The following is a 12,558-nucleotide window of genomic DNA, read 5'->3' on the forward strand; positions in this document are numbered from 1 at the left end:
TTTGTTGTTGATGACATTTTTATACAAAAAAAAAAGTCAATTTTGATATCAATGAATTCTATTTCATAAGAAGAGTTTGATTTATGTGTTTTTTTTCTCCTCCTTACACGAGGAAGTATATTTGATAGCAGGTTTAATAGGTTAATCCATGACATCTAGGGTATTATTATTATTTTTTTCTTTTTTGAGGGTTTAATGCTTTTTTTGTCCCTTAATTTAAAAAATACAATTTCACCATTTGTTATCGATAATTTATTTTTTTATTTATCTTGAATCTAAAAAAATACAATTTCACTCTTTATTGTCAATGATCTACCTTTATTATCTTGGCTCCATGTGCTTATCACAGTTTTATTTTCATGTGCTTATCACAGTTTTATTTACTTTAAAAAATGTGTTGTTTCATAAAAAAAAATATTATGCACTTTTTTTGTTGTATAATTAAATAAAAAATAATTTGTGAGATAAAAATAATCATTGAATTTAATGACGTGCATAGCTTTCATTACAAGTTTGTTTATTTAACTTGAGTTAACTCTTTTTTTTAATTAAATGTTTTTTTCATTGATTTTATTTTTAAACATTGAGTTAATTTAGATTAAGTTTTTTAATTTTTTTTTTTAAGATTATCCCATCAAATTTTTCAAATTAATCTAAATTAATTCTAATGAATTAAATATATATTTTTTATCTCAGTATTGGATCAAATTATTCGTCAACTCATGATTAATCTATTTCTCTTTTTTTTGGAAAAAAAATTACTGTTGCTGATAATTGAAGATCTCGATGCGTACGAGGACAGGGCTCCTTCGCGGATTGAACAAGGATGATGTTTATAAATTGCACAAGCTCACATGTACTCTGTTGGCACTGACAAGTTCACGATACATATTTTTGTGCCAATCTTGTCTTCCATTCCTGCATGAAGCATTCTTAATAACTACTTTGTTCATGAAAAAGTCACTAAAGAACAGCTAGTTGTCTCCCACATCTCCATTAATGACCGACTAGCTGATGCACTTACAGAACCTCTATCTCGACATCGATCTCAGCAGCTCATGTACAAGGTTGGTGCTAAGATGGGAGCACCATCTTGGGAGTGGGGGGCATGTTAAGAAAACACCAGAGAACTTCTCAATGAATCCTCTCAGAAAAATCATTGCAGAAAATCGTTCTCCAACTACTACAATATCCGAAGATATATCTCTATTGACCAAGATAATTTGTAACTGTATATATTCTAGCCGAAGAACGTGAACGAAAACATACTTTTATAGCAAATTTATTTATTTATTTATTATTTTGATTTATCATTAATCTAGTTTATGTTGAACTTGAGCTATATCCATTAATTTGTGCTGGAATACGGTCTTGTATCCAGATGATAATGCTCTCAAATTCCCTTCTTTCATGTATGTTTGTTTTAGTCCATCGACATTTTTTCTTTAACGAACAATTGATAAATTTATATCTTTCAGATAAAAATTTTGCTCACATGCTCTCCATTTTCTGGCACCATCTTGTTATTTTCAACCAAAAAGTAGTCCTCTGTTTACTTCCATAGAGCTGAAAGATCTAGAAAAGAAAGCAGATTTAATATATCATTCAAATACATATATCATCAGGCGAGAATTAAGTGATTTTTCCGTTGGATGATGTGATATACCTCTACGGTTCTACCTAATAATTTTTCCAATCTATTCAGGCTCAACACCAAGCGTATCCAGAGCAAACGCTAAATCATTGCAGGTCTTAGACATGGCTTCGTCGTTAACTGCTAGCCCTCAGCTCCTCTTATCACAGTAAAACCCCGATGGTTTAAAGCGTAATACTGTGAAACGCACCTTAATTCCCCTTCTTGTTTCTGCAACTTCTCTCTATTTATTTTAGTATTAATGTCACCAGCATCAAGTGACCAGGACATATGATAAAGTATGCAGATGTGTATTTAAGAAAATAAGCTGCCAGCCACATTAAGTTACTCCAACGAAGTAACCACATGAAAAATGCATTAGCATCCTTGGACCTTCCCAATCATCCAATAATGTATTGACCAAAACAAAAAACATTCATTTCAATAATGAAGTGGCTTAGTAAACCCCATGGCCATGGCCACGGTATCGTTTCCGTCCCCTTAATTACATGTCGTAGACAGGAAAACAGATACGAGAAAGTGGGATGGCACAATAAACCTCCAAATGATAATAAAAAGTAGATATTGATGCATTGTTTACAGCTGACAGAACTTGAATGGTACGGCTTTCAAGTTTTGCAATCCAAGATGGACGGAGACTAAATGCAAAGAAAGTTGTGAGGGTGTGCTGAGAACACTAGCATTGTAATATAAATGCTGAAAGAAAACCAAACTCACAACATTAGATGACAATCTACTTGATCGTGTGAAAAAAATCTGAAAATAATACAACACGAATTACAGTGTTTAAGCTCTAATACTACTATCAACAAGAAGCAGACACGGGAACCATAAAACTTTATGGGAATCCAGATCACACGGTTGGTGCAGGATGGTACCTGTAGCAGTGCTCGGAGCCATGATGCTTGTTTCCTTATCTTCCATCATCAAATCCAGGAGATAAGAAATATCTCTTACAAGATTAAGAGGGTATATTGAAGTGAAAGAGCCAGGAGATGACAAAGGCAAAGACCATACATGCTAGGAGGAAATTCAAGAACTGGTGACCCTGCCAGAAGTTTCGGGTCTCTGCAGGTTGCACAGGCGCAGTTGTGGTTGCCATGGCACCATCAGTGGCCTGGTTCCACTGCTCTGCCAACTCAGTTTCATTCACACCAGCTACATTTCGCGCAACTGATCCACAAATCTCACAGGTTCTGCAGTTAGATTTTTTAAAGAAATATCACTCAACAAGTGATCTTAAACAGCTACACAATTTACATAGTTTATTTCGAATGCTAAGACAAATCCATCCAAACCAATATCAATACAATGTTAGGAAGGAATACATTCCATATTCTAAACACAAGATGGACAAGAAAGAGCTATTGGCAACATTATAGTCCACTAATACTTCTGACCTGTCATTCTCAAAAGAAAATACTGCATAGCGAACATCTGATTCAGAAAATGTATTCCGTAGAGTTTTATTAAATACCAGCCATTTCTACTGTAAAAGACAGAACCATGATAAAGATGATCTCTTGTCATGTCTACACATAGAAAGGCATGAGTTGATGGAGAATAATTTCCATTTTGTTAGGCAAAGTATGAGAAAATGAAATACCAATCAAAACAAACCCATGCCAGTTTGGTCATTCTAAATTTAAGACGATACACTGGAGATTTGGTCCAATCATTCATTATATTCTGTTAGCCGTGACTAGTCTCAGTATCAGTCAGGAAACTTGTGAGCCTGGCTAACTAAGATCATTCCACCATGAAACGGTCCTTAAAATTAGAAATTCAATAGGACAAATAGAACAAAACTATGGAACTGTCAAAACATATGTATTTGAGTTGCATCATAGAAAGCCTTGATTATCCTATTCATATATAAATCATGTAGGAGGACAACATATGAATCTTCTACTCCCTGCGTAATGTAGAAACTATCACAAAAAAAAATCATGTTCTGATCTGTTACCTTTTAAGCTCCACAAGATTGTAGGAAAATAGAATCCTTCCTCAACTTTAAAAGGGTAATTAGCCAATTGAAAACATGTTTTTCGTAGTTGAAGTTAATTTGCAAGTGTGTTGTAGCAAGACATATTGTGCACAGCACAGCAGCTACAACTCAGCCTCAAATCCTCGAAGTGGACTTTCTAGCAAGAGTGTTGGGTAGCCTTGCTGCACAGAGCACAAAAAATGTATGGGATGAGTCCACATGCAGCAGATTATGGTTCTCAATCGAATTCAATGGCTAATATTCCATTTCCCTAGCTACTCCAAAATATTTTTCTTCACACAGAAGAATCTGAACCCAAAGGACTCCTTGACCAAGTCAAATTCATTCCAAAAAGGTTATACGCTGGGTAAAATTCAGAGACCATGTCTGATCATAAAGGAAACGGATGGTTTTATAGGGGAAAGCACCATGATGTCAAAAGCCAAAAATCCACACGAATTCCTGTAGTGCCACAAGAAATGTACTGGACTAGGAAATAATGCAATACCGAGGCAATTCACTAAGTTTCTTTCAATATGAGCTAATAGACAGATTTTGAACAGCAAAAAGAAGCAACACAAGGGAAAGGGCAAGTTAGACGAGCGACTCCAAATGCAACCCAAAAGTAATCCTGAGATGAAAAATATAACAGATAATTTATTTTGTATTTGTTTTAAAACATGATATTTCTGCAATGAAAATCATCTAAATCACCATGGTATGAAATCCTAGAACTGAAATGGCACCATAGACCTTGGGATCCAGCCGGAATTTTTGTTTTAGATCTCTTAGTGATCTGACACTATTTGGTTGATCTTTCTTCATAAGCTGTGCGGGTCACTAGACAATAAGACAAAATGGAAGAGTTCTGATTTTTTTGAAGGTATGTGCGTCATGAAACTACAGTTCAACAGGTATCCAACCTACCACAGATAGCCTGTCTGTTTACATCTTATCAGTAATATCTGCTAGTGCCTGGTTTATCAATCTAAATTATCATTGCACACTGGAGTCAAATCCCAACTTTTGTTATAGCGCAATAAAAATTGTAATCGCATTACACAAGATATTTTGACAAAACAAACAATGGAATGATTATTCACGTAGTTGGAATTAAAAGTAGGGTTTAGCCTTTTTCTTTCGCCATAAATAATTCTTTTCATTTAGTGCACAGACCACTTTTACTCTCCTTTCTCCAAACCAACAAAGTAGAGATTTTATTCTAAATTACGTTCCATTAACATGTTCCTTGCATCCAGCACGATGCTTTTCGCTGGTATTTTGACCAAATATTCCTCCAAGGCTTGTGTACTAACAAAAACAATTAGTATTATGTGCATCTCGACCAATAATTTCCAAAGGCACCAACTTTATAGCAATGACCATCTGAAACAAGATCATCGAACCCGTTTATGACACCCTTTTGGTAATCTTACCATTTGCTTCGTTAACTAACAAATTGCATAAACTCCTCGAAGACTAGTAGTGCCAAGATCAAACCTTAAATTTTTCAGTCATCTACCTAGGAAAAAAAAAACCTTGAAATTCCCAAGAATCAACAAATAGGCGTCCCCAAGAACATGTCAAAAATCATTTGCAAGGCAAACATTTACTATAATCATTGTAGGATGGCATTAGAGCACAACATCTAAATTTAGAAGAGCTAAGAACCAAAATATATAACACGTCAATAAGATCAATTCTGTGCTTTCTTTATCAACTTACTTGTTTCCCTTTATCTTGAACCAGGCCTCTGCACACTGCTTATGAGCAGCAGCCAAATCATCTTTACAAGAACACCCCAACTCAAAAGGCACTCCAGACTCCAGATTCCCTGCATCCATGGTCAAATGACAAATCCTGCAGTCCCTCTCAACTTTTGCCAAATGCAGCTTTATCTCTGGTGCCCCACACTCCAGATCCACAGCTGACACAGAAGATCTCTCCTTCACAATCTCACTGCAAGAGCCAGACTCACTTGAAGAACCTATATGCTCTTCACCCACTGACTGCTTGTTGTTGGGGTGACTACTTCCATCTACTGCATCAACATCAACAACAACAACAAGCAGCAGCTTGGGTTTTTTGCAAGTTTTCCATTTTTGAAACCCAGTTTACTAATCTTCATGTAAAGGGTTTGGAAGGCAGAGATCATCAATGCCAACCAAAGGTCAAAGAAGCTCTCAGAACCCGTGGCAAGTGTCAGTTTTGAACAGAACTTGTAGTAGAAAGAAAGAGGGCGGAAGATATTATGGACAGAATACAGTATCATTCAGCAAGTACAAGAAATACTACTGGAATGTATTTGATTACTTTTCTTTTTTAAAGTCGTGGCCTTGTGGCTGTGTGCTTTCATTATTTATTTACTTATTAGGTGGCAGGGTTGGTGCCAAGAAAAACGTGGGATAAGTGGTCGAGAGGAGCCAGTATGCAAAGGCAACAAGGGATCTATTAGAAGATGATTTGATGTTGAAGTTACCTATAAAACACTGCTCTTTTTCCGCAGACAGCACAGGATAGTGGCGGTGTCTAGAGAAAGATTTTTATCTGTCCTCTTTAGTGCTTTTATTGTATTTTAAATGCGTCATGAACCTGTACACCCTCCGATTTTGATGGGGTCGATATTGCCCATGCCTTTTTTACATAGATGATGTTGTGATAAGGGCAGTGTGGACTTTCCATTTATCATGTGCTGTCTTATCTCTTGTGAAATGGAGAGTTCGGCATATCAGCTGCCGTTTCAAGCTTCTAAAATGATGTTTTTAGCCACTTTAGATTTTTTACACTGTCTTACGAGTAAGTTTACCGTTTGGTCAGATACTATCGTGTGGGAGGAGACTGCCAGTGGAACAGTTGAGGCTGACAGTAAAAGAAAAGATCCCAACTACCTTCCTGCAATTATTATCACTATTACTAGTACAGCTCTCCTTAAATAATTGAACGAGTTCATGATTCACTGTTTTTTAGTTTTTTTTTTTTTTTAATCTACCTTCTAAACTCTCTCTCTCTCTCTCTTAATTTATTTTTTATGAGATTATTATAATTTTAACTAAAAATTCAGTATTTAATTGGCGCTTAGTCAAGAAATCTGGAACTAGGAATCTGTGATTAATGAAGTCGTGGGTTTACCACCAAATGCTGATGAAATCTATGACTGAATTTAGGACCCATGCACCATTGCTTACTGAAAAGCAGCCTCTGGAATTACCATTCCTGCGACACAAGTTACGCAGCCAAAGCTAAGGTTGATCCGTCAGTCTTTGCCTCAAGAACAAGGTCCTGCTTTGCACAAGTAACCGTGGTTTAAATGCACCAACGTGTGCCATTGGACGGGGAAGAGTGCAAAGCTTTATGGCCTTTAACTCTAATGGCCATGGGCCTAGAGACCAGCCATAAGAAAGCATCTTGACTGGGAAACTTGAGCACTGTAATAACGGATACAATCAAGTTTCATTTTTCAACTGAGTCAAGACTCAATATATCTTTAAGAAATATATTTGTGGCTGTATAAGCAAAATGACATCATCTCTTCGCCAGGAATGAAGAGCCTCCACATGAAATCATTTCTTCACTTCTAAAAAAGGCAAATAATTGATGACAACTGAATTAATTTCACCTATACCATCCTAAGATGAAGCAGTATCACGAGAGGAAATCAGTAGCAAGTTTGGTTCAAGCTCTACAATTCGGCAAGCATTGCCAAAGGTCAAGCAGGCATCTGGGTTGATATAGTACCTGCCATTGTGCCCATTAATCTGCTTCGCCCCTCCTCAAAATGCAAATGGCCGTTTCTTAAATTCTGTTCAGACATTCCCATTTGGGAGTCAACAGGAGTCCCTTGAGACATTCTGTAGCCTGCAGCATTGCTAGGTATCACAGTGCTGCTATTCTCCAGGCCACTCTTCATCCACGCAATATTGTTCAAATCTGTAGCAATTGAGATCAATTCTTGACTTGAGAAAGGAGGGGGCTCCTCATATTCAACAAACTCAGCCCCCAGCAAAGAGCTTGGAGGATGACCCCCGCTCGGGGTTGCACAGCAACCATACCCACATCGTGAAGGAATTATGGGCTCACAATGAACATCTTCAAGGAATTTGCAAGACCCCAAGTCTGGTTTGGGCGTTTGAACCGAAGGGCCATGAGTTGGAACTGTTCTTGTAAGCCCAGAACTCATTTTCAGACCACTGGGGGGATTATAAACTTTAAATGCACTAACACGTGCCTCAGGACGAGGAAGGGTGGGATTTCCATGTGGTTGTGCAGCAACAGTGACCTCATTTGTTTGAGGAATGGTGTCTGTTGGAGCTTTGTCTTCATGCTGGCTGGGTTGGTCATCGATTGTGACATCTCCCACTTCTGGGGGCTGTGATGAACTGATGTCACAAACTGAAAGGGTTTCTTCTGATGACGCCCTTGTTATTTCAATGCTACCATCTTCCATCACATCACTGGTTCCTGGTTTCAACCTTATCAGATCTGCCCATCGGCGCCTTAGAGTAGAATTCCAATGGTTCTTGATTGAATTGTCAGTTCTACCTGGCAAGAGCCTCGCGATTGCTGCCCATTTGTTTCCATGCTTTGCATGAGCTGCAATTATAATACGATCTTCTTCCTCTGTACCAATAGCCAACATATGCAGCACATGAAAGTTAATAATTACAAATGACACGCACCAAAAAATAAAAAGAAGGAAATTCAAACAACTTCACATGAACAAGTTACTTTGCAAATATGGAAGCTCTGTAGTGAGTTATTACAGAGATTGAATATAAAAACATGAACAAAGAACATCAAGAGTGCTCAAAATTGTCATCACACAGTTATCATTCCACTGACATAGTCCTGAGGGAGAGCATTTGAACATTCCTACAATTCACTTACACCTGCAGCTTTCTGATTGCAAGCCTGTAGGTTTTCACCCTTGTGACAAGTGATAGTCCCTAACATCAATAAAATTTTGAAAGAAAGAAAAATTGGATAGACCTAAATGTTAAAATTCAATAATTTCAAGATAATTTTTTTTCAAGTCTGAGGTTTTAACACGGTCAAACTCAAGTCGAGTTTCTACAATCTACACAATAGAGTCCTTGAGGAGCATGCTTTAGTGGGGAATAATGGCATACAGAGGGGCAAAAGTTTCAAAGGATGGAAAAGGTACCATCACTGCACTTATTTTAAGAACACGAAGATTAGTGTGCAACCACCACAAAATTTTAGGACAGAAAAACAAATTACCCTCATTTTCAAATATAACCAAAAAGTAATCACTTCTTGTTTGGATAGAGTGTAATTGTGAACGAGACTTGGGAATTTGCATAATCATCCTAGTACACATGAATAAAGCAGAATGCAAGAATAGCTAAGCTAAAGAAATCTTCCTTGTATCCTAAGGGTTAGCTAAAGCTTATTTGTGTTACAGTAGATTAGCAAATCCATTCTATCCCTTTAGGGTTCAAGTGCTTCACCCATGCTGTGAACCTGTGACATTATCACACTACACTTCACCAAGTGATCAACTATTGCACACCAAAAGCATGTGAGAGTGCTTCTGCATAGAAGTATCCTGTGGAAACGATTCAGATAAAATGTTGCTAAACAGTGAATACTAATAAGAAATGTGCTTAGGTAAATGGTTCTTCAGAATGATCATGAAATCTTCTAGAAGACTCCAAATAATTACCAGGATTACTTCCTTAAGATACGAATTCCAGGCTACGTCCTGTTTGGTTGCTATCCTATCCTATTCCAGCCAAGTTCCAGATTTAAAACCAAAAGCGTAATCCCATCAAAACCTAACCAGGTGATCTTACTGGTTAGGGCTCTAACTCACTTCCGAGACCAGACATTACCTAGCCATAAATTGTTTATACCTTAACTTCCTTAATAAGGGAAAAATTAAGCACCATATCAACAGCAGAAAAACTTTGAAAATGACAAGAAAATATCATAGACAACTAATTGTATGCACCAGGATACCCTGTTACATTATGTTGCCTTATTTCCTAATGAGCCTAACATATGCAAGTTGTGTGAAACACCAACATCAAGAAAATGGTATCTCCAAGAAATGGGGACTACCTAAACTGGAGCTTAAATGAATATTGTTATTTAACATGTCTCATAATCAAATCTCAGGCACTTTGAGTGACTTAAAATAATTCATTTGCTTCTATCATTGAGCCTTTAAATGAATGAGCCATTGAGTTCAAATAATTTACACACTGAAACAAGGCATACTTCTCATGTTATGAATACAACAGATGAGAAGAAGCCACGACAAAAGAAAACAAATCATCAGAACTTACAGGAAAGCAACCTGGATTTAAAACCAAAAAAAAAAAAAGAAAAAAAAAGGAAAACAAAACAAAACCATCTTTAAAATCAGTTGGAAAGCAATACCATACCCCTGCCATCACAGACAAACAAAATGATATATACAACGGGATGGGCCTATTCACCTACGCCATGTAAACTGTGATTAGCAGAGTTCACAACGGATTTTGAGTGTTCTGGGACCCATTTGCACCCGCCATTGTATCTATCTAGATGTCATAAACTTGATGGCCAAGTTGACAATCCCTTAAACTAGTAAACCTCAACCCCAAATAAAACTTTGCTCTCCAAGACCACCACTTTCTAAAACCAAACATAAGACTTGAATGTATACAACTCGATTCCAATGTTCAAAGATATAAGAAAGTCAATCTAACTATCCAACAATAACCAAAAGATCAATGCTCAACATCAGGGATTTTCAAATCCACTCTTTCACACTACAGCTACTATTGAAACAAGCTTAAAATTCACAAATCAATCATAATGTCGAAACCCCTATAAAGAATATATCAATCCACGCGCGCACACAAAAAAAAAATTAAATGAAAAAAAACCCCTATAACAAGTTGGAGTTCGGTTCGAATTTCCAACCTTGAACAAAAGACTAAAAAACCTACTGTCATCATTAAAAAAAAAAAAAAAACAGCAAATCACCATTCGAACCCCCCCCACCCCCCCAAAAAAAAAAACCCAGAAACAAACACAAAGAGATGAAAGAAATAGTATATGGAGTGACTTGATTATGGAATTATACCAGTGAAAGGTTTGCGCGTGAGACAAGGATCAAGCTGATTACACCATCTAAGCCTACAAGATTTCCCAGACCTCCCTGGTATTCCTCGTGCTATCAAACTCCAATTCCTCGCTCCAAACTTACTCACTAGTTGACTCAGTACTGCATCTTCCTCTGGTGACCACGGTCCTTTCACTTTACCATTAGTCCGACCGTTTCCCCCGATTCCGCCACCAAGCTCACCTGACTCAGCTCCACCATCTCCTCCAGTCGGCGAATTCGTCTGATTCTCTCTGTCCCCTTCTGTTATTCTCATTGCGTCATTGTTGTTTTCAGTTTGATTTTGCATTTTTTTGAGGTTTCTGTTTCTGTTTTCTTGTGTTTCTCTCTCTATAAAAAAACAATCTTCTTTTTTTTTTTGTGTGTGAAATACCGACCTGCCTAACTGCAAAATGCGAACAGTAACATTGGGGCTGATGTTCCGGATTCTTTTTTTCCTGTTTTAGACAGAAGTTTCCTTTAAATTACCAGCGTGTCCCATTAAAACGGTGACGTTGTTACCTTTTAGACCAGATGAAGTGGCGCCGTTTGGAGTTTTCTGTTAAGTAGTTGTTTTGACTTCCTTTGACTTGGATTGGATGGGTGGAGCAATAGGGTGGAAGTGGACCCGGGAGTGATGAGCTAATTACCTTTTTGCCTTTCATGTTTTATTGATTTACTGGTTGTTTTCTTGGGTTTTTAGTGTAAATAAGTGAATGGTCATGGCGATTTGGGTGACACCAGATTCTGTTATTCAGTAGGCCAAAGGACCCGCCTTTACAATTTTTATAAAGTTCTTGAAAAAATGGGGAGCGGGAGTTTTGTGACGATCTTGCCCTTGTTTTTAGCTTTATGAGGAAGGTGCTCAGATGGTCTTGGGGGATGGCCCAAGGTTTCCTTATATTATTTGGATTGGGCTTTGAAATTTGGACCTACTATCAAATTGATGAGCCCGTAACATTTCTTCCTTAATTGTCTTTAATTGCTCATGGCCCATGGGATTCGTACGCAGAGATTGAGCAGAGGAGGGGTATGGTGAGACATGGCTCTCCCACAGCTCAGAAAAATGTCTCTAAGGTTATGTTGTAGTCCCCTAATTTTATCAACTTTTTTCAATTAATTGTACCCGCGTAACCCTTTTTTTTTTTTTAATCTAAATATGCTACCAGTGATTATTTTTTTTTATAGAAAAACCAGAATAAAAATTTATACCATTTCTCGTGGAGATCATTAGGGGGGAAATTATTAAAAAATTGATTAAACTGGAAAAAATAACTAAAAAAACTGAACTGTGAAAAAATCAAATTAAACAGATTAAAATTTTTAAAAACTGAGTGGTTCGATTCAGTTTTGATTTTATAAGCCTAAAATCTAAAAAACCGAACCGAACTCAAACCAAAAAAATCCGGAAAAAACCAAGCTAATCTCAAATCACTAAATGTAAGTAGTTAATAACATCAAAAATACAATTAGGCTCTCAATTGTGGGATTTTTTTTCCTTTTCTAATCGATAATCAAACAATCAACGTTCAACTCTCGAACATAATAATATCAAATTGATTTCTAATTCAAGCAAAGGTCGATAGTTCTAGGCCTTCACTTCTCTAGTTCTTAAATCCCTCTCTTCTTTTTTTCTTTGAGTGTGAATCCGAAACTTAATTTCAAATAGAAATTTCGAACTCTAAAAAAAGTACAAGCAGGTGGGCACGTCTAATTCTTACAACTTTTCGATTTTGAGATTTAAATGGGATAGATTTTTTTCATGTAAGTTTTGGTTTTGCCGATTAAAATTCAGAATGAATGGGT

General features: G+C 36.9%; 1 protein-coding gene and 1 pseudogene across 1 annotated transcript; both read right to left on the reverse strand.

The window, feature by feature from the left end:
* Nucleotides 1-2,187: 2,187 nt before the first annotated feature.
* Nucleotides 2,188-6,057, reverse strand: LOC118052324 (uncharacterized; annotated as a pseudogene).
* A 1,010-nt stretch (nt 6,058-7,067) lies between these two features.
* LOC118052323 (transcription factor MYB1) lies at nt 7,068-11,151 on the reverse strand. The gene is made up of 2 exons (XM_035063269.2): nt 10,735-11,151; nt 7,068-8,258 (listed from the first exon to the last, which is right to left on the reverse strand). The coding sequence occupies exons 1-2, from the start codon at nt 11,060-11,062 to the stop codon at nt 7,348-7,350; spliced, it is 1,239 nt and encodes a 412-aa protein (XP_034919160.1). The 5' UTR covers nt 11,063-11,151; the 3' UTR covers nt 7,068-7,347.
* Between the last annotated feature and the right edge of the window lie 1,407 nt (nt 11,152-12,558).

The sequence above is a fragment of the Populus alba genome, chromosome 8, assembly GCF_005239225.2.
Source record: "Populus alba chromosome 8, ASM523922v2, whole genome shotgun sequence".
Lineage (NCBI taxonomy): Eukaryota > Viridiplantae > Streptophyta > Magnoliopsida > Malpighiales > Salicaceae > Populus > Populus alba.